Source organism: Leopardus geoffroyi, chromosome C2 (genome assembly GCF_018350155.1).
Source record: "Leopardus geoffroyi isolate Oge1 chromosome C2, O.geoffroyi_Oge1_pat1.0, whole genome shotgun sequence".
Lineage (NCBI taxonomy): Eukaryota > Metazoa > Chordata > Mammalia > Carnivora > Felidae > Leopardus > Leopardus geoffroyi.
Genome location: NC_059333.1, coordinates 125,106,418 through 125,130,519, shown reverse-complemented (window position 1 = coordinate 125,130,519; position 24,102 = coordinate 125,106,418). Strand labels below are relative to the sequence as shown.

The following is a 24,102-nucleotide window of genomic DNA, read 5'->3' as shown; positions in this document are numbered from 1 at the left end:
TGAGTCTGTCACCTTGCGGGGCTCTGTGCTGAGGGTGGGGAACCTGCTTGGGAATCTCTCCTCCCCTCCCCTGCTCTCTCTCTCTCTCTCAAAAATAAACAAACAAACTTAAAAAAAAAAAGAAAAAAGCAACACCCAAGTGTGTGTTGTCTATAAGAAATTCACTTTAAATATAAAGACACAGATAAGTCAAAAATAAAGGAGTGGAGAAAGCTGTGCCATCTTAACACTAATCAAAAGAAAGCTGGAGTAGCTATCTTAATTTCAAGCAAAGCAGACTTCAGAACAAGGAAGTTTATCAGGAATAAAGAGAGGACAAAACATAATGTTAAAGGTGTCACTTGCCTAGGAAGGCATAATAATATTTAATGTGTATGTACCTAACAGTAGATCATCAAAGTATATGAAACAAAAATGTATACAACTGTATAGAAAAAAATAGACGAACTCACCATCATAACCAATGACTTCAACACCATTTTTTAGTAATAACTAACTCCAGCAGGCAAATCCAGCAAGGATATAGTTAAACTGAACAACAACGTCAATCAACTTAATCTGACATTTATACAATACTTCATCCAACAACAGCAGAATACAGGTTCTCCTCAAGTTCACATGGAATATTCACCAAGATGGACCCCTTTCCAGGTCATAAAACATACCTTAACAAATTTAAGAGAATAGAATTCATACAGAGTCTATTCTTAGACCACAGTGGAATTAAACTAGAAATCAATACGAGCTGATGAAAGAAATCAAAAGGATTTAAGTAAATTGAGAGCTACTCCATGTCTGTGGATAGAAAAAAATCACTATTCTTAAGATCTCAATTACTCCCAATGTGATGTGTAGATTAAGCACAATTCCAATGAAAATCCTAGCAAGCTATTTTGTGGATATCAGCCAGTTTATTCTAGAGTTTACATAAAAAGGTAAGGAGGGGTAGCTGGGTGGCTCAGTTGGTTAAGTGTCCTACTCTTGATTTCAGCTCAGGTCATGATCTCAGTTTGTGGCTTCAAGCCTCACATGGGGCTCCATACTGACAGTACAGAACCTGCTTAGGATTCTCTAACTCCCTCTCTCTTTCTGCCCCTCCCCGACTCACATGTGCGCTCTCTCTCCCTCTCTCTCTCAAAAAATAAATAAACATTAAAAAAGGTAAAGAGACCCAGAATAGCCAATACATAATACTGAAGAGTAACGAAGTTGGAGAACTGATGCCACTGAACTTCAAGACTTACTATAAAGCTGCAATAAACAAGACAGCATGGTATTAGTGAGAGAATAGATACATAGATCAATGGAACACAATAGAGTCCAGAAACAGATCTATATAAATGTGGTCAACTGATCTTTGACAAAGGGGCAAAGGAAAGTCAATGGAGAAAGAATAATCTTTTCAAAAAATGGTGCTGGAATAATTGGATCTGGACACAGATTTTACATTTTTCATAAAATTAACTCAAAAAGAATCATAGACAAATGTAAAATATAAAACTATAAAACTTCTAGAAGAAAACATAGGAAAAAATCTAGGTGATCTTGGATTTGAATTTTTAGATGTGACACCAAAGGCATGATCCATGAAAGAAAAAATTTATAAGTTAGTCTTCATTAAAATTAACGACTTCTCATCACCTACACTCAAATTTAAAAAAATCTTTTAATGTGTATTTATTTATTTTGAGGGAGAGAGAGAGAGAGCACACAAGTGGGGGAGGGAGGGAGAGAGAGAGAGAGAGAGAGAGAGAGAGAGAATCCAAGCAGGCTCTGGGCTGTCAGCGCCGAGCCCAATGTGGGGCTCAAACCCACAAAATCGTGAGTTCATGACCTGAGCCAAAATCAAGAGTCAGATGCTCAACCGACTGAGCCACCCAGACACCCCTAAATTTTTTTAAAATAAAAAAATTTAAACATATGCTCTGCAAAAGACTGTTAAGAGAATTAAATAGAAATGCCGGAAACTGGGAGAAAATATTTGCAAAACATATCTGATAAAGGACTGTTATCTAAAACACACAAAGCTCAATAATAAGAAAACGATCAACCCAATTAAAAAATGGGCAAAACATGTGAACAGATACCTCACCAAATAAGATATACAGATGAAAAGTAAACAAATGAAAACAAAATACTCATCCACATTTGTCACTAGGGAATTACAAATTAAAGCAATAATGAGACATTTCTGCACACGTATTAGAATGGCTAAAACCCAAAAAACTAACAATAATCGTTCACAAAAGTTGGCGAAGAGTAACAGAGCAATAGACACTCTCATTTGTTGCTGGTGGGAATGCAAAATAGGATACAGCCACTTTGGAAGACAGTTTGGCGGTTTTTTTTACAAAGCTAAATATAGTCTTACTATATGATCTAGCAATGATGCTCCTACATGTTTATCCAATTGATTGGAAAACTTAGGTGTGCACAAAAGCCTGCATGTAATGTTCATAGCAGCTTTATTCACAACCACCTCAAGTTGGAAACAACCAAGATGTCCTTCAATAGATGAATGGATAAACAGACTATGGTACATCCATACAGGGGTGTCTGTAAGACACAGCATTACAAACTGGGTCTACTAAATGCAAGTAATGTGTGTTGCCACAGAGTGGTGGTTATTGAAGCTCCTAAATGGTTTGAAATCTCCCTTAGAACTTCATTTCCAAAATAAAATTCAAATCAGATGCCAAATTCCTGCCAGCACACTGAAAGATACTTTTTGTTCTTTTTGAAAGGGTTAGATGTCTCACTACTGGTTGGTCTCTATTATAAAATGTAGTCACATCTTTGCCAAGTTAAACCGCAGGACAAATTTAGGGCAACATGTCTTTATACCCCGACGTTATGCCTGCTGCCCTGTGCAATTATTAATATCAACCCTTTTTACTTTCAAAATAAAGTGTACAGTTTGGACAATATATGGCCACCTCAGTTTTTCCCCAAATGGATCACCCCAGCTTTTTACATCTTGATTTAATTAAATTTCCATCTTTTACGTATTTTATGATATCCATCAAAGATTTGATTGCTTTGCGCAAAAGTCCTGCCCTAAGGAAGGCGCTTGGTTTGTGTTGCTCTGTTTAATGCAAAAGCTTCTAACCTTAAAGGTTACTGCTGTGTTTTGGCATCTGAAAGAAAGAAAAAACAAACAAAAATTATTCTTACTCCTACCGGTTATGTTCATTGCCACAAGATGATGGTTTGCTCAAGGGAAACCCTTCTGTGATCCAATTTGGATACCAGGAGCATTTTCTTTATTAAAACACTGAGGATTGTGTTGTGACTGTGTAAAACAAGAATGAACTTACTTTAAGAGCAAAATCACAAACTAATGCATGTATTTCCCCAGGTAGCTTCCAGTTTTCCACGTTAGATGATAAAAGCGTAGACATATTCACACCTCTCTGCTTCCAGATATTATGGTTTCTTTCGCCATAAATGACAGCATGTCTCTAGTGTGACTGGCTCTGAGGAAAGCAGCTAGGAGCATTAAAATCTAATAGACTTGTGGGATGCCTAAGTGGCTCAGTTGCTTAAGCATCTGACTCTAGATCTCAGGGTTGTGAGTTCAAGCCCTGGGTTGGGCTACATGCTGGGAGTGAAGCCTACTTTAAAAAAAGTCTAACAGACTTAGGTTGGGTCCTTGGACCTACCAGCTGCTAGCTGTGTGAGTGTGGGGAAGTTATTTGAACTTCCTCAGGTTCAGTTTCCTAGACTTTAAGATGGGAAGCAGAGTACTCACCTTTCAGGGATGTTGTGGAGAGAGACAATGCCTCCTAAGTTTTCTTGATAGTATAAAGCCATTACTGTTGCTGTTGTTGAGCTGCCATCCTCTCTCTTCAGTGTGGGGCCATCGCTGGGAGGTGGCTTCCCAGCCAAGGATCACAGTGGCCACCGCCATTCCTGGCAGCCAGATGGAGCCATTTGATTAGTTTTTCTCAGCCAGGGTGGCGGTGATGAGAGCTGCTTCTGAGCCCAAATGGTGAAGTATCAGATGTGGACTCCCCCAGACTCCGTCCCCCATCTGCCAGCTTGAAGTTACCGTGATGACTTTAATGACCAGACATGTTTTTAATTTGGTGAAATTTGACTTATCAGTTTTAATTCTATATTTATTGTTTTCTTTGCCTTGTTTAAAAAATCTTTTCCTAAGGAATCTGCCCACTCCCAGGTCATGAAGACAGTCCCTTATTTTCTCCTGGGAATTATAAAAAAGTTCTAATGAAAGGAATTATTAAAATTTTACATGTAGGCCTATGATCCATCTCAAATTTATTTTTAACTGAAGCTTTTATTGAGATAACTGTAGATTCATGCACTTGCAAAAATAGTATGAAATCCTTTGTACATTTTGCCCAGTTTCCCCAATGGTAACATTTTGCAAACCTGTAGGATAATATCACAACCAGGATATCGACATTGTTACAATCCACCCCTCTTAGATTTCCCTAGTTTTGGTTCCACTCCTGTGTGTGTGTGTGTGTCTATAAAATTTTATCACCTGTGTAGGTTCATGTATCCACCACCACAGTCAGGATCCTGAACACAAGGATGCTTTGTGTTGCCCTTTATAGCCACACCCATCTCCCTCCTCCATCTCTCTCCCCCCAGTCCCTAACTTCTGGCAACCACTGTTCTGTCCTTCATTTCTAAAATTTTGCCACATGCTAGAAAATGATGTATAGATCATACCACATAGCATGCAGCCTTTTGGAATTGGCTTTTCTTCACTCAGCTTAATCCCCTGGAGAATCTTCTGAGCTATTACATGTATCAATACTTTGTTCTCTTGTTGTTGCTACATGCCTCATGAATGGGTGTGCCCATGAATGGGTTTGCTTCAAGTTACTTTTTGGGTGGGATGTGAAGTAAGGGTCAAGTTTGTTTCCTTTCCTCCCTCATGGATGCAAGTACCATTTAGTGAAAAGGCTTTGCTTTACTCCATTGGGTTGTTTTGCATGTTTGTCAAATATCAGTTGGTTGTAAGTGTGGTTTCCTTCTGGACTCTCCAGTTGATCCCACTGATTTATTTATCTGTCCTTATGCTGGTACTTCACTGTCTTGATTACTGTTGTATAGTGTTATGGACTGAACGTTTGTGTCCCCTCAAAATTCGTATGTTGTAACCCTAATCCTAATGGGACAGTATCTGGAGGTGAGACCTTTGGGAGGTAATTAGGTCATGAGGGCAAAGCTCTCATAAATGGAATTAGTGCTCTCCTAAGAACAAGACAGAGAGCTAGCTACCTCTCTTTCTGCCATGTGTCTTCCTAAAATTTGTCTGGAACCACAAAAAACCAGAATAGCCAAAATAATCTTGAAAAAGAACAAAGCTGAAGGTATCATGCTTCCTGATTTCATATTATATTACAAAGCTATAGTAATGAAAACAGTATGGTCCTGGCATAAACACAGACACAGATCAATAGAACAAAATAGAGAGCCCAGAAATAAACTCATGCATATATGGTCAAATCATTCATGACAAAAGACCTAGGAATATACAATGGGGAAAGGATAGTCTCTTCAATAAATGGTATTGGGAAAACTGGACAGTCACACGTGAAAGAATGAAATTGACCACTATCTTACATCATACACAAAATTAGCTCAAAATGGATTAAAGACTTGAATGTAAGACCCGAAACCATAAAACTCCTAGAAAACAAAACAAAACAAAACAAAACAAAACACATAGACAAGGGCACCTGGGTGGCTCAGTCGGTTGAGCATCTGACTCTTGGTATCAGCTTAGGTCGTGATCTCAAGGTTCGTGAGTTTGAGCCCTGCATCAGGCTCCATGCTGGCAGTGTGGAGCCTGCTTGGTATTCTCCTTCTCTCCCTCTCACTCTGTCCCTCCCCTGCTCATGCTCTCTGTCTCTCTAAAATAAATGAATAAACTTAAGAAAAAACATAGGCAGTAAGCAACTTGACATAGGTTTTGGAATTATTTTTTTTTAATTTGACACCAAAGCAAAAGCAACAAAAGCAAAAATAAATAAGTGGAATGACATAATAAAATGGTTCTGTACAGCAAAGGAAACCATCTGAAGGAGAGAAATGAAAAAGTAACCTACTGAATGGGAGAAAATATTTGTAAATCATGGATCTGATAAGGGGCTAAAACCCAAAATATATAAAGAACTCATACAACTCAACAGCAAAAACAATCTGATTTTAAAAAATGGGCAGAGGATCTAAATTGATATTTTCCACTGACAGAGCCTGGAGCGTGCTTCAGATTTTGTGTCTTCCTCTCTCTCTGCCCTTCCCCTGTTTGTCTCTGTGTCTGTATCTCAAAAATAAATAAATATTAATTTAAAAAGTTTAATTGGTATTTTCCGAAGAAGATATACAGATAGCCAATATGTACATGAAAAGATGCTCAACATTATTAATCATCAGGAAAATGCAAATCAAAATCACAACAAAGGGGTGCCTGGGTGGCTCAGTCAGTTAAGCATCCAATTCTTGATTTCAGTTCAGGTAATGATCTCATGATTGTGAGATCGAGCCCTGAATCGGGCATGAAGGCTGCTCAAGATTCTCTCTCTCCCTTTCCTTCTACCCTTCCCCTGCTCATGCTTTCTCTTTCTTCCTCAATAAGTAAATAAATAAATACATACATACATACATACATACGTAAAATCACAATGAGATATTACCTCATACCTGTTAGAATGGCTACTATGAAAAAGACAAGAAATAACAAGTGCTGGTGATGATGTGGACAAAAGGGGACCCTTGTGCATTGTTGATGGGAATGAAATTGGTACAGCCACCATGAAGATATTATGGAGTTTTCCTTAAAAAAATTAAAAATAGAATTACCATATGAACCAGCAATTCCATTTCTGGGTATTTATCTAAAGAAAACAAAACCACTACCTTGGAAAAAATATCTGCACCCCCATGTTCATTACAGCATTATTTACAGTAGCCAAGATATGGAAACCAAGCTAAGTGTCCACTGATGGATGAATGGATAAAGAAGATGTGGTATACATATAATGGGATATTATTCAACTATAAAAAAGAATGGGATGAAGTGTTTCCATTTGTGACAACACTGATGGACCTCAAGGGCATTTTGCTAAATGAAACAAGTCAGACGAAGATAAATACTGTGTGACCCCTCTTATATGTGGAATTGAAAACAAAACAAAACAACCAAACAAAAAAAACAAGCTCATAGATATAAAGAACAGACTGGTGGTTGCAGAGACCAGGAATGAGGGATTGGAGAAAAAGTTGAAGAGGGTCAAAGGGTAAAAAGAAAAAGAATAAAAAGAGGCCAGAGAGGTAGCCATGCGAGGACACAAAGAAAAGTCAGCAGTCTACAACTAGGAAGAGAGCCTTCACCTGAGCCTGTCCATGCTGGCATCGTGATCTCTGACTTCCAGCTCCCAGAACTCTGAGAAAAGAAATTTCTGTTGTTGATAAGCCTCCCAGTTTATAGTGTTTTACTGTAGCATCCTGAGCTGCTTACATAGTAAGTCTTAATATCAGGTCGACTGAGTCTTCCTCTAACTTTGTTTTTTTGTTTGCAAAGTGCTTTGGCTTGGGGTTCCTGGGTGGCTCATTTGGTTAAGCGTCCGACTTCGGCTCAGGTCATGATCTCACGGTTTGTGAGTTCGAGCTCCGCGTCAGGCTCTGTGCTGACAGCTCAAAGCCCTGGAGCCTGCTTCGGATTCTGTGTCTCCTCCTCTCTCTGCCCCTCCCCTGCTCATGCTCTCTCTCTGTCTCTCAATAATAAATGTTTTTTAAAAAAAAATTTTTTAAGAAAATTGCTTTGGCTATTTTCATGTAAATCTTAGAATGTCACTTAGTATTTTTTAAACAATCCTGTTGGAAATTTTATTAGGATTGCATTAAATCTTAAGATTAACTGGAGAATAGACATCTTAATAATATTGACTCTTCCAATTGTGAATATGGCACCTTTCCATTTATTTACTTTTTCATTTCAGCAATGTTTATAGTTGTTGGAAGTCATTTGTATTTCATGTGTTTTTTAAAGTTTATTTATTTTTGAGAGAGACACAGAGAGAGCGAGTGAGGGAGGAGCAGAGAGAGAGGGAGAGACAGAATCCCAACCAGGTTCTGCACTGCCAGCCCAGAGCCTGATTACGGGACTCAAACTCACCTGCCTCATGATCATGACCTGAGCTGAAACCAAGAGTCAGACACTTGACCAACTAAGACACCTAGGTACCCCTGTATGTCATGTTTGTAAATGCTATTATTGCAAAATTGTTTTTATGTTTTTACTTCATTTCCAATTATGTGCTGACAGTTCATAGAAATACACTGAGTTTTCTATCTATCTATATATTTTTTTAATTAATTTATTTATTTTAATGTTTTTATTTATTTTTGAGAGACACAGAGAGAGAGAGAGAGAGAGAGAGAGAGAGAGTGAGAGCACAAGCTGGGGAAGGGCAGAGAGAGAGGGAGTCACAGAATCTGAAGCAGACTCCAGGCTCTCAACTGTCAGCACAGAGCCCGGTGTCGGGCTTGAACTCACAAGCTGTGAGATCATGACCTGAGCCGAAGTTGGAGGCTTAACCAACTGAGCCACCCAGGCACCCCTACTTATTTATTTTTGACAGAGAAAAGGCACAAGTCGGGGAAAGGCAGAGAGAGAGGGAAAGAGACAGAATCCCAAGCAGGCTTCCACCCTGTCAGTGTGGAGTCCAGTGTGGGGCTCGAACTCACCAACCAGGAGATCACGACCTGAACTAAAAGTCGGACGCTTAACCAACTGAGCCACCCAGGTGCCCCTGGGTTTTGTATGTCGACCTTGTATTCTGAGACCTTGATAAACTCACCTATTAGTTCAATTATTTTTTGTGGATTGTGAGACTGACTTTGAAAACAAGCCTTTGAGCCACAAAATGGAAACAACCCGTCTCTGAGGCCACCAACCTGCATCAGACTCTTACAATTTTTCATGTTGTAGCAGTCACTGGGGAGTCCCATCTAACTGCTGTCTATATTGTGAGTCCCTGTAGGGCAGGCTGTCCCAGCTACTTCCTAGTGACTCTTACCATAGACCCTCAGGTTCTGCTCATGAGCAGGACTAATGAGCCCTGTGCTACCTACCACTCAGGCTTATCCAGAGGTTAGAGGAGACAGCAAGGAGACATCTGCACCACGAACAGCCATCTGATCCCAGGTTCCTGTCAGTGGCGTTCCTCCAACTGTCTTTCATGTTGCTGCACACTTTGCAAGCAGAGGCACTCACTGCCCTTATTCTCAGATTTCTTTTCAGGAACATTTACACAGTGAACAGCCTTGAAAGATAGAGCATCTCCTTCTAAAACAAAGGGCAGGTTTGCTTATAGCCTTGGAAGGTAGAGGTCACGTCTCCATCTATAGCAAGCATATTTACTCTCCAGTTAAAAGCTTGTTTCCTGAAGCTCAGGGTTCTTCTATAACACAACCCACTTCACATGCAGGTGTACCTGGCCCTCTTTGCATTGTCCTCTGAGAATGGAGGTTCCGGAATCCTGTGCAAAAATGCTAATATCCTGATGACTACTATAACTGCGAGGAGTAACCTAGCCTTTACCTCTGACCCAGGAGTTTCATGTTTTCTGTCAATATCCATACGGCAATGGAAAGATAACTTGTTATCTTCCAAGTAGGTTAAAATCTCAGACCTTCATACTTCCTGACACCTCCAAAGAGGTAATGAGTTTTGCCCCCTGATTGTTTAGGCTGTCCTGGGAGACTAGAGAGCAGGACCTATTTCCTGTCTAACTTCTCATTAGAACAGAACTCCTTGCCCATCTTATTGGGCAGACAAAAGAAGCTTGTGAGGCAGATCTGGATCTCAGTCAGCCACACAGATCTCAATACTAAAGACTCTGCTCCTTCAGTGTGTCCCCTGAAGCTTCGTGAATGACTGTCCCAGTGAGGGCATACTGCTCAATGCCCTTCTGGGTTCTCTAAACTTTGCTAAGATTTATTTTAAAGATGTGTGCATATTTTCAAAGACTACATACAATATCCATATTTGTTTTAATATGCAAATAATGTTTTTGGGCTCCTGGGTGGCTCAGTTGGTTAAGCATCTGACTTTGGCTCAAGGTTGTGATCTCACAGTTCCTGAGTTTGAGCCCCACACTGGAATGTCTACCATCAGCACAGAGCCTGCTTTGGCTCCTCTGTCCCCTCTCTCTCTCTGCTCCTCCCCCACTTACATTCTCTCTCTCTCTCTCTCTCTCTCTCTTTCTCTGTCTCTCTCTCAAAAACAAATAAAACGTTAAAAAAAACAGTGTTTCAAAATTCTCACCATCAGGGCCCCTGGGTGGTACAGTCAGTTAAGTATCCAACCTTGGCACAGGTCATGATCTCCCAGTTCATGAGTTCGAACCCCACGTTGGGCTCTGTGCTGACAGCTCAGCTTCAGATATTGGGTCTCCCTTGCACTCTATCACTCTCTCAAAAATAAATAAACATTAAAAAAATAAAGTAAAATAAAATTCTAACCATCAAGGATTCAAATGTTTTTGAATTTGTTTGTCAGCAAGGGTAATGGTAATTGGACTTCAGAAAATGGGGCTAAATGGAAATGAGCAAATCCTGCCTTCCAGGTTCAAAATCCAGGCAATTTGTGTTTCTCTGACTTGGTGTCACAATGTTTCAAACACGAAGACACATGAAAACGTGTGGCTACAAAGGATGATAATTTTTCCACTGTTTGGCAAGCTGGGGTTGAGTGATTCATGAGGCAAGATGCTCAGGATGCTGGTCTCAGGCTCCTAGCTGCAGAATGTCGTCTCCTGTCGAGAGGCGAGGCCATAGCGTTGGTGTAGTGGGGCATGGCTCTCACCCAAGCTCAAGTTCAGCCTCTTCTCAGCTCCAGGACATGTTCATAAAGGATTTTTCTCACTGAAGAAAGGTATATGATGCTTAAAAAAATTATTTTTTACCTGGTTTTCAGCAATTTAACCCAGATGTGTCTACATGTACTTTTCTCAACGTTTTATTTATTTTTGGGACAGAGAGAGACAGAGCATGAACAGGGGAGGGGCAGAGAGAGAGGGAGACACAGAATCGGAAACAGGCTCCAGGCTCCGAGCCATCAGCCCAGAGCCCGACGCGGGGCTCGAACTCACGGACCGCGAGATCGTGACCCGGCTGAAGTCGGACGCTTAACCGACTGCGCCACCCAGGCGCCCCTACATGTACTTTTCTTTGTGCTTGCCCTTTTGGGATTCACCAATCCCCCTGAATCTATGAATTTAATGTCTTTCACTGGCTGGAAACTTTTTGCCATTATCTCTCTGACTGTTGCATCTGTCTCATTCTCTCTCTCCTCTCCTTCTGGGACTCCAGTGATATGAATGTTAGACATCTGACTATGTCCTGCTTATCTTTTATGCTAATATCTCTTTTTCTCTGGGTCTTTTTTCCTCGACTTTTGTTTCAGTGTAGTTTTAAATTTGTCTTCAAGTTCAGCAATCCTGTGCTCAGCTGTGTTCAATCTGCTATTAAACTGATCCAATGAGTTCTTGACTTCAGTTAGTATACTTTATAAGTTCTAGGGTGTGCATTTTATTTCCATTTTTATTTTTTGTAGAGTCCACTCATCTGGTGACATTTTCTTTCCTTTTATCTAGTTTACATACCTCTTCTTCTATTTTATTCAACATAGTAATCTAAGTGAGGATATTTTGAATTTTCCAAGTATAACACATACGCAGTGAAATGCATAAAGTGTTCTAATCACGAATGCATAATTTGATGAACTTTCACATTTGTATATATCCATGTGACCATCACCCACATCAAGATACACAATATTTTTGGAACTTCTTTGTCTTTGAGGTATTACTCCCCTCCCCCAAGAGATAACCACTATTCTGACTTCTATCACCATCATAGTTTTACTAGTACTGGACTTCATGTATGTTGCCTTTTCCATCTGGCTCCTTTCACTTGATATAATGTCTGTGAGATTCATTCGTGTTGTTTCTCTATCAGTACTTTGTTCTTATTTACTGCAGTATAGTATTCCATTGTATGAATGGACTGTGATTTATTTACTTATTCATTCTCCAACTAGTAAACATTTGGGTTGTCTCCAGCTGTAGGCTATTATGACTAAAGCTGCTATAAATATTCTAACATATGTTCTTTGGTGAACATATTTGCTAATTTCTCTTAAGTCTATTCTTACAAGTAGAAATGTTGCATCAGAAGGTAGATGTATGTTTGGGGCGCCTGGGTGGCTCATTTAGTTGAGGGTCCAACTCTTGATTTCGGTTCAGGTCATGATCCAAGGGTGGAAGGACATCAGACTCCACAATGAGCATGGAGCGTGCTTGAGATTCTCTTTCTCTCTCTCTCCCTCTGCCCCTCTCTCCTGCTTGCATGCTCGCTCTCTTTCTAAAAAAGAAAAAGAAAAAAAGAAGGTAGGTGTATGTTTAGCTTTAGTAGAGTCTATTAAATATCTTTTCAAAGCTGATTTCCATCCTTATTACCTGCTCTGTGAAAATGAAGCTTGACTCTGAAACCTTTCTCTTCTGCCATCTGGCACAAGGTTCAGCCTTGTCAGGAGACGGTACTGGAGGCCACTGCAGGAGAAAGTGCTTTTCTCCCAGGTTCCGATGTGTTCTCTTGGCAAGTCCCTGAAGCACATGGTTCCTGCACACATGGCAGCCAGAAACACACAGCACATCTCCACTGGCAGCTTCTCCCACTACCACAGAGGTTAGCTTTCGAATGCATCATTCCTGTGGGAAATTTTCTAGCATGTTCCACAGTGCAGCACCTTTCCATGGATGGCTTCCCTCAGTACCCAAGAGTAATGCTTTCCAGTGCATTCCATCTGCACGGAACTGCAGCAAACTTCTTTGTCATCCTGTGAGTCATGGCTACACTGTCTCCAATAAGGTGTGGACCTCAGCCTGTCAGTAGAAGGTGAGGAGGGACCTCATACAGGTTTGTCTTTCCTTTGGTGTGTTGCATCAGCACTAGAGGCTATTCCCTATACCTGCTGTAACTATATTCCTTAGAATCTCTTTTCCTCTTAGTATGTAGCCCATTTTTGTACTTAATAATTCTTTACATTAAAATTTCCTTGCCCAAATTACTGTGTGGTTTCTGAGTGAACTCTGGCTGATACATGGATATACCATTTGACACTTCCATCTTCAATGTATGAGAGTTCCAGTGCTTCTACAGTTATTTTAAAGTCCTGTCTATTAATTGCTATCTGAATCATCTATGTGTCTGTTTCTAGTGTCTGATTTTTCTCTTGCTTATTGATTCTAGTCTCCTGCCTCTTCACTTGATTCGTTATTTTTTACTATATGCAGACATTGTGTGTAAGAGGCATAGAGACTCCAGATGATATAACTTGCCACAGAATGTTCCTTCTTTCCTCCATTAAGCAGATGGCCATGAGGGATGATTGTCTCAGTCCAGTGAAGGATTAAGCTAAATTGAGGCTGGATTTCAACTTTTGCAAAACAATCTCTCTCTGTTTACCCGCATTCCTCACATGTGGATTTTGACTGAGAGCCTTGCAGGTCCCCTGTACCCTCAGGCATGAAGGACTGTGGAGATTCAGTTCTGCCCTTCAGAAGTTCTCAAACTGACCATCCAGACTCCGTCCCCCTGCAGATTCAAAATCTGGCAGACGTCATGAGATAGGAGCTGACCTTGTGTTTGAGGCAGGCCCTTTCTTCTTGGGAAGCCTTTGTTTTCTAAGTGCTGTGAGACTGTGGAAGATTTCACTCTGCTTTTTAGATGCACATTCAGACCCAGAACTCGGCAAATGCTCTGTGGAGAAAAATGGTTGTGTTTCTAAGGCCTCCATGTCCCTTTTTCATTCTAGTCCCATGTAGCCACTACAGCTTTACAGGTTTCTCTTTCCTCCATTAGAGGTCTTTCTTTTAGGCAAATCTTGATCATTAGGCAGTGCCCCAAACTGGCAAATGTCCAGGGAGAGGAGTGAGGGGACAGCTGGAGAGCCTCATCTCATCTTATTGCAGTAGGAGCACTGGCTCCCACAACCTACTACATCCTGCCCAGAAGAGGAAATCTCCTAGGCTTTTGAGTCTCAAAACTCTTTTATTTTCAAATTTTTACCTGTTTTAAAATCTTAGAGTTGACTTTTCTTTCTTGCCAAATATATGCTGTAATGTCACTACTTGAGGCTTGGAGTGTCAATATATCTGGGTTCAATGCTTCTCAAACTGTAGGTCACAACCCATTAATGGGGCATGAAATCAGTTTAACAGGCCCTGATAGCATTTTTTAATGAAACAGAATAGAATAGAATAGAATAGAATAGAATAGAATAGAATAGAATAGAATAGAATACATCGGAGTGTGTCGCATATAGTAAAGATCAGTATTGTTTCCTTAAATTTTTGTTTCACTTGTGTGTGTACATGTTTGGTTTTCCGTGTAAAACCTATATGTTTCTATGGGTTGCGGCCAAAAATATTTAAAAGCCACTGGACGTTAGTTTAAACAGAGGAAGGGCCAACGGAGAGAAAAACAAATGATGAGAAACAAACATATGAGTTGAGAATAGACAAGTTTTTGGAGAAGTTTGGTCATGACTCGGTCATGGATTGACTGAAAGCTGCTCTTCTGGCCCCAGGGAGCCGGGAGTCCATGTGAGGGATAAAGCACAAGCATCAGGAACCATAAGCATCAGAGAAGAAAATCCTACCTTCTAAGATTGAGGCCTAGCTTCTAGTGGGACTGGGGCAGGAGGGGGTGTACCAAGGGGGCAGCAGGGAAAGCTGAAGATGAGACACAACCGAATTTGGATTGGTACAAGCCATGAAAACCCTGAGAGAGGAGCATGTAGTTCTTGGTGCCATATCATGGGTGGCCCAGTGAATACAAGCCTGTACTTGGCCCAGAGGAAAGGTCAGCTGAGGGGATGAATGGGTGGGGGTGGGGGGGTGGCGTGAGGCTCTTCTGCTAACCCATGGTTGGTGCTTCAGGGTCAACAAAAGATCTAACTGTAGCCACAGGCCTGAGGAGACTAGTATCTTCTCCACCTTTTCCCTGCTTTCCCAACACCAGACACATACACAGTGGACTGCCCGTTGAGGCCACTAGAGATAAGGGAAAGAGTACAGGCTCTGTGGTCAGAAGACCTTGACTCTCAGTCTACTGGCTGGATGGGATTGGGTTTGTGCCTCCTTATGTCCCAAACAGGGCAGGTAAGACCTTCCGCACAGGTTGTTGGGAGGTGTACAGACTCATCATTGTGCCCATGTCTGGGGCCCAAAGTGCTTGGGGGCCCAGAGCTGCTTTTATCCCCAGGGGCCACACTGGGGCAGGCGGTTCTGGAGGAAGGTTGCACCACAATGAAGTGGCTGGCTCCTGGCCCTCAAAGTCCCCAGGCCTCCTAGGTTTGCCCACTGAACCTCCAGGCACCAGCCTGGGTCTGCTCTGAGGCATGGCATGCGGCAAGCCTTGGGGCAGAGAGGACAGCACAGGACACTGCAGAGGATGTGGTACATTTGCTTGTGTCTCTGAGCAGGAAAGTTCTGCTCTGGGTCAGCCCGGTGGTTCTCGTCTTCGCCCTATTGCAGGAGCTGGCTTCTGGCCCTGTGGCTGGCCTTGGACATCAGGGCCTGAAATTTGGGCCTGAGTCCAGCCTGGGTTTTTGGCCAGAAGTCTGGCCTTCTACCATGCTGCAAACATACCTGGTCAGCCACGCGGATCTGCTGGAGGTTTTGGAGAGTTCATCTCAGTGATATCTCGGCACATAAAGGTTTCTCTCTCCCTTTTCAGCCTAGCTGAGTGTTATTTGTCCCTTGAGCCCTGGCTCAGTCATCACCTCTCACAGAAAGCCTTCTCTGGGCACCCATGCTTTCCCCACATTGGGTTAGGTGTCCTTCCTCTGGGCTCCCACAGGCACTGGTACCTCTCTCTTCCACACCACTTACCCTTGGATGGCACTCTGAGTTTGCCCGGAGGTGGGTCTCTGCCACAGCACTTGGCACAGTAGGTCCTCTGGCGGCGTTTACTGAATGAATCGGCTATCACACTCGGGCCTCAGCGACCCTGTTCTCCAAAGCCCCTGTTTCCCATTGACTGAACCATACTTTATTTTAGGGTTCAAAGAGCAGAGGAGATGGCCCAAATGGGACAAGTGCCCTGTTGTGAGCCCCCAGTCACAACCTGCATTAGAGAATTCCAGGTACCTGTGTGTGATTGCTAGCTGTTTAGGTTCCATTTCTGAGAAGGCAGATTTTTAAAGATTTGTATGTGAAAGTGGTATAAAGACAAATCTTCGGTCGTATGCAGGTGTTGTCTCAGCTCAAGCTGAGGGCATTTCTGCCAGAGTGCTGTGCCAATCAGGGCCCGGGAGAGGACGTCTCTTGACAGAGGGGGCCCAGGAGGGGCTGGCAGACAACCAGGACACGCAGGTCTCGGCCAGTCGCCCCTAAGGCCTGTGGTAAATGGAAGGGAGAGGAAGAAGCAGGTTCAGGGTAAAACCCAGCCAGTCAAGATAAGCATCTCTCCCTCAACCCCCTCCTCAGCCAGTTCTTTTACCCCCTACCAAGGTGAAATACGTGAAGGCTCATAATCCACATGCCCCCCATGGGGACTCCTGGGGTCCACAGGGACTTCATTCAGAGCAACAGGTGGAAGCAGGGGACACAACAGCTCTCACCAAATGGCTGCACGGTACCTGGGGTGCCAGTCAAAACCCGCATCGGATTGGAAGCCCCAGTATGGCATGAAGGACTCTGCAGGAAGCTCCTCTTAGGCTTGGGGTAGACAGTGAAGCTCTCAAAATGACAAGCAGATGGGTTCCCTGGTTTTGTCAAGTGGTTCCAGGTCATCATCAAGGTCCACCCACAAAAAAAAAAAAAAAAAAAAAAGGTCTTCAAAATTTATACCAATCATCAAAATGACATTGAGGTACCGCTTCACTCCCCCTAGGATGGCTATAATCAAAAAGACAATAATAAGTGTTGGTGAGGATGTAGGGACATCAGTCCTCTCGTCATCCTTGCTCGGAATGTGGTGTAGCTGGTCTGCAGAACAGTTTGGGGGGCCCTCACAAAGTTCGACATAGCTAAGCATATGACCCACAATTCTACCCCTACTTCAGTTCTACTCAGTTCTACCCCCAGGTTTATCCCCCAAGAGAATGGACAACATACGTTCATAGAAAGACTTGTACACGAACGCTCACAGAAGCTTCATTCACAATAGCCAAAAAGAACAACCAACCTTACTGTCCGTCACCGGAAATGGATAAACAAAACGCGGTGTCTACGTACAATGGAATATGTTCTGTCCAGAAGAAGAATGAGCTGCTGCGTGCCGCGTCATGGATGAACCTTGACAACATAGTGCTGAGTGAAAGCAGCCGTCACAAAAGACCACATGTGGTATGATTCCATTTCTATGAAATGTCCTGAATAGGCAAATCCATAGGGACAGAAAGTAGATTAGTGGTTTCTAGAGACTGGGGGGGATGGGGAATGGGGAATGTCTGCCAATGGGTGAGGGGTTTTTTTTTGGGGGGGGTGGAAGGATGAAAATGTTGTGGAATTAAATAATGGTGACGGTTTCACAACTTTGCGAATCCACTAAAAACCACGTCATTGTACACTTTCAAAGGCGATGTTTCAGGGTATGTAAATTATATTTCCATTTTTTTAAATAAGGAAAAAATGTCGTCGATGGCGAGGACTTAGCCGAACTGAAACAATAAAATGGAGCGCGAGTCCTGAGCCCGTCGCATCCATCCCAACGAACTTTGGGCCCAGGAATGGTGCACCAAGAGGGCCTGCGGGAAGAGGCGCCGGGTGAGGATCTAGGAAGAGACACGTCCGGGGATTCGAAGCGAAGGCTGTGGAGGTGGCGGCCGGGATCGCTAAGGACTGGGGAGGCGTCCGGAGGCTCAGAAGTTGGCCCGGCCGGAGCGGAGACTTAGAGGTTGGGGCGCAGAGGCTCTTAAAGAGGCCCGGGCGAATTCCCATTCCGCGTCCACCTTAACGCCAGCCCCGCGGCGCCGCGGGTCTGACCGGGTAAGGGCGCGGGGGCGCGCCCCCCCTGCCCCCCGCCGAACCTGCCGCGGGAGTCGGCGCTAGTGGCCGGGACTGCGCTGGCCGCGCGTCCCGGGGGCCCGGGTGCGCGCGGGGGCGGCGGGGTCGCGGCGCGGCCCCCCCCACCCCGCCCGCAGCGGCGCTCTATTTTTAGCAGGCGCTGTTGCAATATAAGGAATGCGCGGCGCGCCAGGCGCTCGGGGCGCGCGCGGGCTGCGCGGTCGCTTTAAGGAGGCGCCGGGGCGGGGACGGGCCGGAGCGGCCGGAGGGCCGGCGGGCCGGGAGCCGCCAGTCCGGCTGCAGTGGGGCCGGGCGGGCGCGGCGCTGCCTCCTCGGCCGCGCGAGCATGGAGGCGGCGGCCTGAGGGCCGGAGCCGAGCCGGGGCTAGAGCGCGCGGTGAGTGGTCGCAGCCGCCGAGGCGGGGAGGGGGCCCGGCGCTTTGTTCCGGGCGGGAGGTGTGGCCGCCCCCCGGGCCCTGCGGCGCTCCCCACGCGCGGCGTGAGCCCTGGGACTGGCGGGGAGTGGCCTTTTGCTCCCACCGCAGGCTCCGGCATAACGCTGTGCGAGCGAGAAATCCGCCACAATAGAGACCCCAGTGGGGAGGGCCTGTCCGCCGCCCAGAGAGCCCCTTTCACGGAACCGCCCTAGGATTTCTGGTCTGCCTGGGTGAGGACCCGCGGGGAGGTGGGCGGCGGGGGTGGGGGGGGGTACTCTTTCTCCCCCTTTAAAATGGCGTTAAGCAGGGATCCGCCAGGGCTGTTGTCAAATTTATCTCGATAATAAAAAGCAGCCTGCTGCACAAACAACCCTTCCCTGCGCCGCGGGGCTTGGGACTGTGGTCACAACTGAGGCCCGGCTCATTCATTGACCAGACCTGGCTGGGGTGCCCACTGTGTGGGGCATAGCGCCTGTTCCTGCTCTGCGGGGAAGGTAAGGGTAAAACATGAGCGACAGCGCAGTGTGCTCAATAACGGGATTAGGGAGGCGCAGGGGTTGTGGGATCAGACAGTGTGTAAGGCAGGGAAGGCCTCCTAGAAGAGGAGCCTGGTAGGAGCACGGGCACTGGACATCCAGTTCAACTCTGTGGCTGGAACTGAGGTCTATGCTGGCCGTGGAGAAAGCCGAGTCTGGAGAGAGACAGGGGCCGCCTCTTGGGTTGGCAGAGCTCTGGGATTCCCCTTCCTCTCCCCATGGACCCCTGCTGGTACCTAACCTCCGTGGGTTAAATGGTTCTTGCCTCTCCAAGACACACACTCTGTCCTGGACCTGACCAGAGAGAATGAGTGACAAGGCTCAGGATTCTAGCCTCAAAAGAGTAATAAGGAAATCTGACTTAAAACCCTGAAGCCCCATTGCAATAGTAGCAGCCAGCAGGGCTCACACAGACCAGGCACTTGACCAGGGTGTGTTTTCTCATCGTTTGACAAGACTCTGCCTGAGGTTTTATTGTAATCCCCATATGCTCATGAGGAGCTGTGGCTAGAAAGTTGTCAGTAACTTGCCCAGGATCCTATCTAGAGACCATGTGGCTGTTCAGGCCCCTCTTCTGAGGGTCTGGCTGTCCCCAGCTTTAGGGCTCCAGGTACACCCTGTTGCCAAGTACAGGTTGAAGTTGTTGGTATTAATAACTGACACGTGTCAGGGGGCTTTGCAGTGAGCACAGTACTTCACCGAGACAGTTCTTAAGAGTTTCTCCTGCTTCTCTTCCCAGGGAAGAAACTCCAGCTGGCTAACATTTTATAAATCTCCTAATTTCCTGTAAATTGCGTGTCCCTGCTGACTGGGGCTGAAAATGTTTGGGGCCATGTTTTTCAACCTTGAATCTGTTCTAGCTCCCAGCAGCCAGTGAGTTTCTCTGTCTGCGGTTTATGGTGTAGTTTTGTACTTTCTCTGCCAGGTCGGGAGGTATTAGGCTTTGATGCTCTGGGGTTTTCAAGGATGCCAGGTCTCCCAGCCTCTTTGAAGGCCGGTGGTGTTGGGTATGCCGGGTGCTGGAGCAGAAACTGCCCCCACCCCCACCCCTGGCCTCAACATTTCTTTCTGGAGAGGCGGGTCAGAGCTCCTTGCTGAACCCTGGTGAGGCTTCCAGGCTTGCCTGCTTTGCTCTGGAGAAAGGCACTTTGCATTTTCCACAACTCATACTTTCGCCTACAGAAGACATTTTTGTGGCAGGTATAACTTTTAGTCTATTATTAGCTATAACTATAGGTATTTCACACTTTCAGTTGATCTGAGCTGCTCACAAAGTGACAAATCTCTGGGGCTGGTGCCTGAGTTTGAGTGATCACCTGGAACCAGGGAGGACTACTGGACTCTGATGAACCACACTAGCTCCTGGGGTGACTGGTCCTCATGTCAGTCAGATTTGCATGTTGACCAGCCTGCTGGATCAAGTGAGTTCTCAGGAAGTGTGACCTTCGTTTTATATTTTATGCTGCCTGTAATCAGTTCTGCCCATGTAACACGTGCCCCGATGGAGTGTTCCTCCTGCAAGTGATTGAAAATATACCTGTTCGTGAGCGTTGTATAGTTTGTACAAATCATACTTATGTGAGCTGAATGGGAACACGTGCATGTGCAAAGCTGGAATATTCTCAAGCATCAAGAGTGTGCACTGAGTCCCAGAGGCTCTGTCCCTGCCAGGCTTGGGGCAGGCATCCAGCCATCTAAGATGGACAGCTACCTTTGTCTGGGGATGGGGAAAAAGGGAGGAGCTGGGTGAGCTCCCTGTGCCCTGGGGCGTCTGGCAAGTATCCATTGTCTAGGGGCTGAGCAGAGAATTCAAGTTCTGAGAGGAATTTTGTCCTTGCCAACCCTCCCAATCTTGGGTGTTGCCACTGGCCTTATGGTACTGGGGTCGGTGGGGCTGCTTTCGGCTGCAAATAACAAAACTCAAGGAAAGTAATAGGCAGAGCTTAGATCTTCCACAGATTCTTGTGAAGTCACTATACACAGAGATGGACTATTAGTGCCACTTTCAGCAAGCTTTTGACTGGGAAAGGCAGCCAAGAAGGCTGAGGGCCTGGTGTCCAGAGCAATGGTTTTTGCCTTTTTGGGTCACAGCCTCTTTAATATGCCAGTGAGAAACCCAGAGAAAAGTTGCTTGGGTGTACAGAGTTGGGCATACAATTCAGGGGATTCATGGATCTCCAACAAGCCCTGGATTCCAGGTTAGATCCCCTGGTCTAAGCCACATTGTCTCACTATTGTTTACTGAGGATCTACACTGCGGCTCTGCCCTCCCAGCCAGGCTATCCAGCTGTGACAGTAGAGTCTGGGGTCAAGAGTGAAAATGAGCGGGCAAGTTTTTAGTACATGCTTCAGACAACAGAGCTGATGTTGAGGTTGAGGTGACAGTGTGTTGCACCCCTTGGCGCCTGACATGCATTCCTTGGTGCTCATCTCCAGTCTTCTAGGTGGTGTTCCTGCTGCGTATGATGGGGTTGGTCTTGCCTGCTCCCAGAGACTGCACCCCCTGCCCCCACCACTGCACCCCTAGGGCCTTTTAGCAGGTTGGCATGATCCAAGACAGCTCCATGCAGCCATCCCTCTTGCAGGGTTCATGAAGTAGCAATGTGTGTTTAACTCTTTAATGTCCCACTCATTGACCTTTAGGTGTTTTTGGTAGCTTTATCAGGTGGGGACTACTGAGGGCCACGTGGCCAAATGACAGTGTGGGTCATTGCTGGTTGCTGAAGTGACGTTCTCTGTCTCAGAGGGGCATATTTTCATCTCCAGAGCTTGGCATCTGGCCACCTCGATGGATAAAACACATCACAGATGATTGACATCTGGGTTGTGAAGCTAATGAGCGAGATTTGGGAGAGCACCAGGGATGGATCTGGCTGTGCCCTAATGTGCTGGTAGAATGAGGAGGGGATGGAGAGTTGGGGACTCTGTGCCCTGGCTCTTGTCCTCTCTGTCTAGAGGGCCGTGGGCACATCTCATGCTGCAAGGACCCAGGCCCCATCTGTGACTTTGCTGCCTGCCGTCAGGGTTGTCATGGGATTAGATGAAATACACGCATGAGAACATGCTTGGGAGACCAGAAAGGACCATAAGGATTAAGAGCATCCTGTGCTGCAAGGACCCAGGCCCCATCTGTGACTTTGCTGCCTGCCCTTAGGGTTGTAACCGCAGATAACAGAATCATAGACACAGCAGGGGCCCCTGGAGCATGGTTAGTCTAGATTCAGATCCCGTACAGCACATTTCTGAGTGGTCAGGGAGAGAACTTTATGTGGGACACATACAGCATCATTTCATTTTAATACACTTGTTTATATGTATTATAAAACCCAGGCATGTGGTGCATGGGTGGCTCAGTGGATTAAGCATCTGACTCTTGATTTTGGTCACAATGTCACAGTTTGTGAGATCAAGCCCTGTGTCAGTTTGTGAGATTGAGCCCTGCATCAGGCTCTGCACTGATAGTGCAGAGCCTGCTTGGGATTCTGTCTCTCCCTCTCTCTGCCCCTCTCCAGCTCACTTGCTCTCTGTCTCTCTGTTTCAAAATAAATAAATAAAAACTTAAAAAAAACACAAACATCACATCATACCCATTTTTTAAATGGATATTTTATTCAAATTAAAGCTAGAGAGAGATTTTAAGTTAAAAAGTATGCAGGGGGTGGTGCCTGGCTGGCTCAGTCAGAAGAATGTGCGACTCTTGATCTCAGGGTCTTGAGTTCAAGCCCCATGTTGGGTGTAGAGATTACAAAAAAAAAAAAAAAAAAAAAAAAAAAAAAAAAAAAAAAAAAAAAAACAAAAAACCACACAACAAAAAACTTAAAAAAAAAAAAAAGAAGTATGGTGATTTTAAGGTAAAGATTAAGCCAGTAATAATTCACTAGTAAATAAATATGGCCCAAATGGGAAAGTGCCCCCTTGAATAAAGGCTGGGAAATGTTCAACAGGGAAGTCCCTTCCTTATAGCCTGTGAAGGGTGTGGTGGGTCTTTGGCTTCAGCTGGACCCCTCTAGAGATAGGGAGCTTGCTGCCCCCAAATCCATCCACTCTTCCACTTGGGAATCTCTTGTCCTTGCAAAGTTCTTTCCTTTCTCCCCTTAACCTGCCCCCACTGGCTCTGTACCACATGAATCTCTGACAATCCTGCCTTTTCTCCAACACCAGCTCCACTTTCTTCAACTGCTCCTCGACTGGCATGGTTTAAAGACCATCAGTCTCTCTCCATTCCCTCCCCTCCCCCTTCCTTTCCTCCTTACTCCTTCCCTCCCTTCAGCAAAGACTTGTGGGCTGGCCCTGGGCTAGACACTCTTATACTAGCCACGTCTAGGCCTCACAGCAATTGCCGTTGGCCTTTTACATATGTGGAAACTGAGACTCAGGGTGGTTGAATAGGCCACCTCCAGTCAAGGCCTGAGGAAAGCAGAGTCCAGGGATCTGACCAAGGTCCATCTGGTCCCCAAGCACATGGTCCTTCTGTTAATTACCCTGTGCTGCTCCCAGAACTAGATAGACCAAAAATGACATGTTTCTTTTGTTTCCTGGTGCTCATGGGGCATGTCCCTCGGGGGTCTGACCATACATGGTCAGTGCTGCGGTGGAGCAAAGGCCCCATGCGTGAGGAGACGGGGCAGAGCAGCCTATGCATGAGGATGTTATGAGGCAGCTGGAGCCACAGAGGCACAGAAGCAGCTGGTTGGTGAAGGGAGGCAGGGAGAGCCTGGGCGGCTGTGGTTTTCCCTGACTCCCATTAGTCTTATTGTCAGCTGCGAACCCCTAAGTCATCTGTGCACTTGGTTTATTTTTTAATTTTGAAAAATAAAAAAATGAAAATGTAAAGGATCACACGACAAACACCACATGCCGGTACCCAACATGAAGACATGCAACCATTTACTGTGCACTGACTCCATCCTCTGCATGGGAAGGCAGGACTGCAGCCGTTTCCCTGGTCACTAAGCCTGGCTGGTTTGGGCCTGTCCTCAGCCTGAAGCAGACTTTGGAGCCTGGCTCCTGAGTTTCTGCATACTGGCTCTTTCAGCTTCCTGTCCCCGTCTAATTCAGCAGGTGCCCCCTG

At 45.2% G+C, this 24,102-nt stretch overlaps 1 protein-coding gene across 5 annotated transcripts in view; it reads left to right on the top strand.

Moving 5' to 3' along the window:
- The first annotated feature begins 18,119 nt into the window (after positions 1 to 18,119).
- The window catches only part of MRAS (muscle RAS oncogene homolog), a 55,231-nt gene continuing 49,248 nt past the window's right edge, over positions 18,120 to 24,102 (top strand). The window contains exons 1-2 of one of the 5 annotated variants that reach the window (XM_045503517.1): positions 18,126 to 18,725; positions 20,285 to 20,452. In XM_045503517.1, the coding sequence (XP_045359473.1) occupies positions 20,377 to 20,452 (76 nt within the window). In that variant the 5' untranslated portion in view covers positions 18,126 to 18,725; positions 20,285 to 20,376. Of the gene's footprint in view, positions 18,726 to 20,284; positions 20,453 to 24,102 lie in introns of those variants that run through there. The other 4 variants (XM_045503512.1, XM_045503513.1, XM_045503511.1 and 1 more) reach the window with 4 other exon arrangements.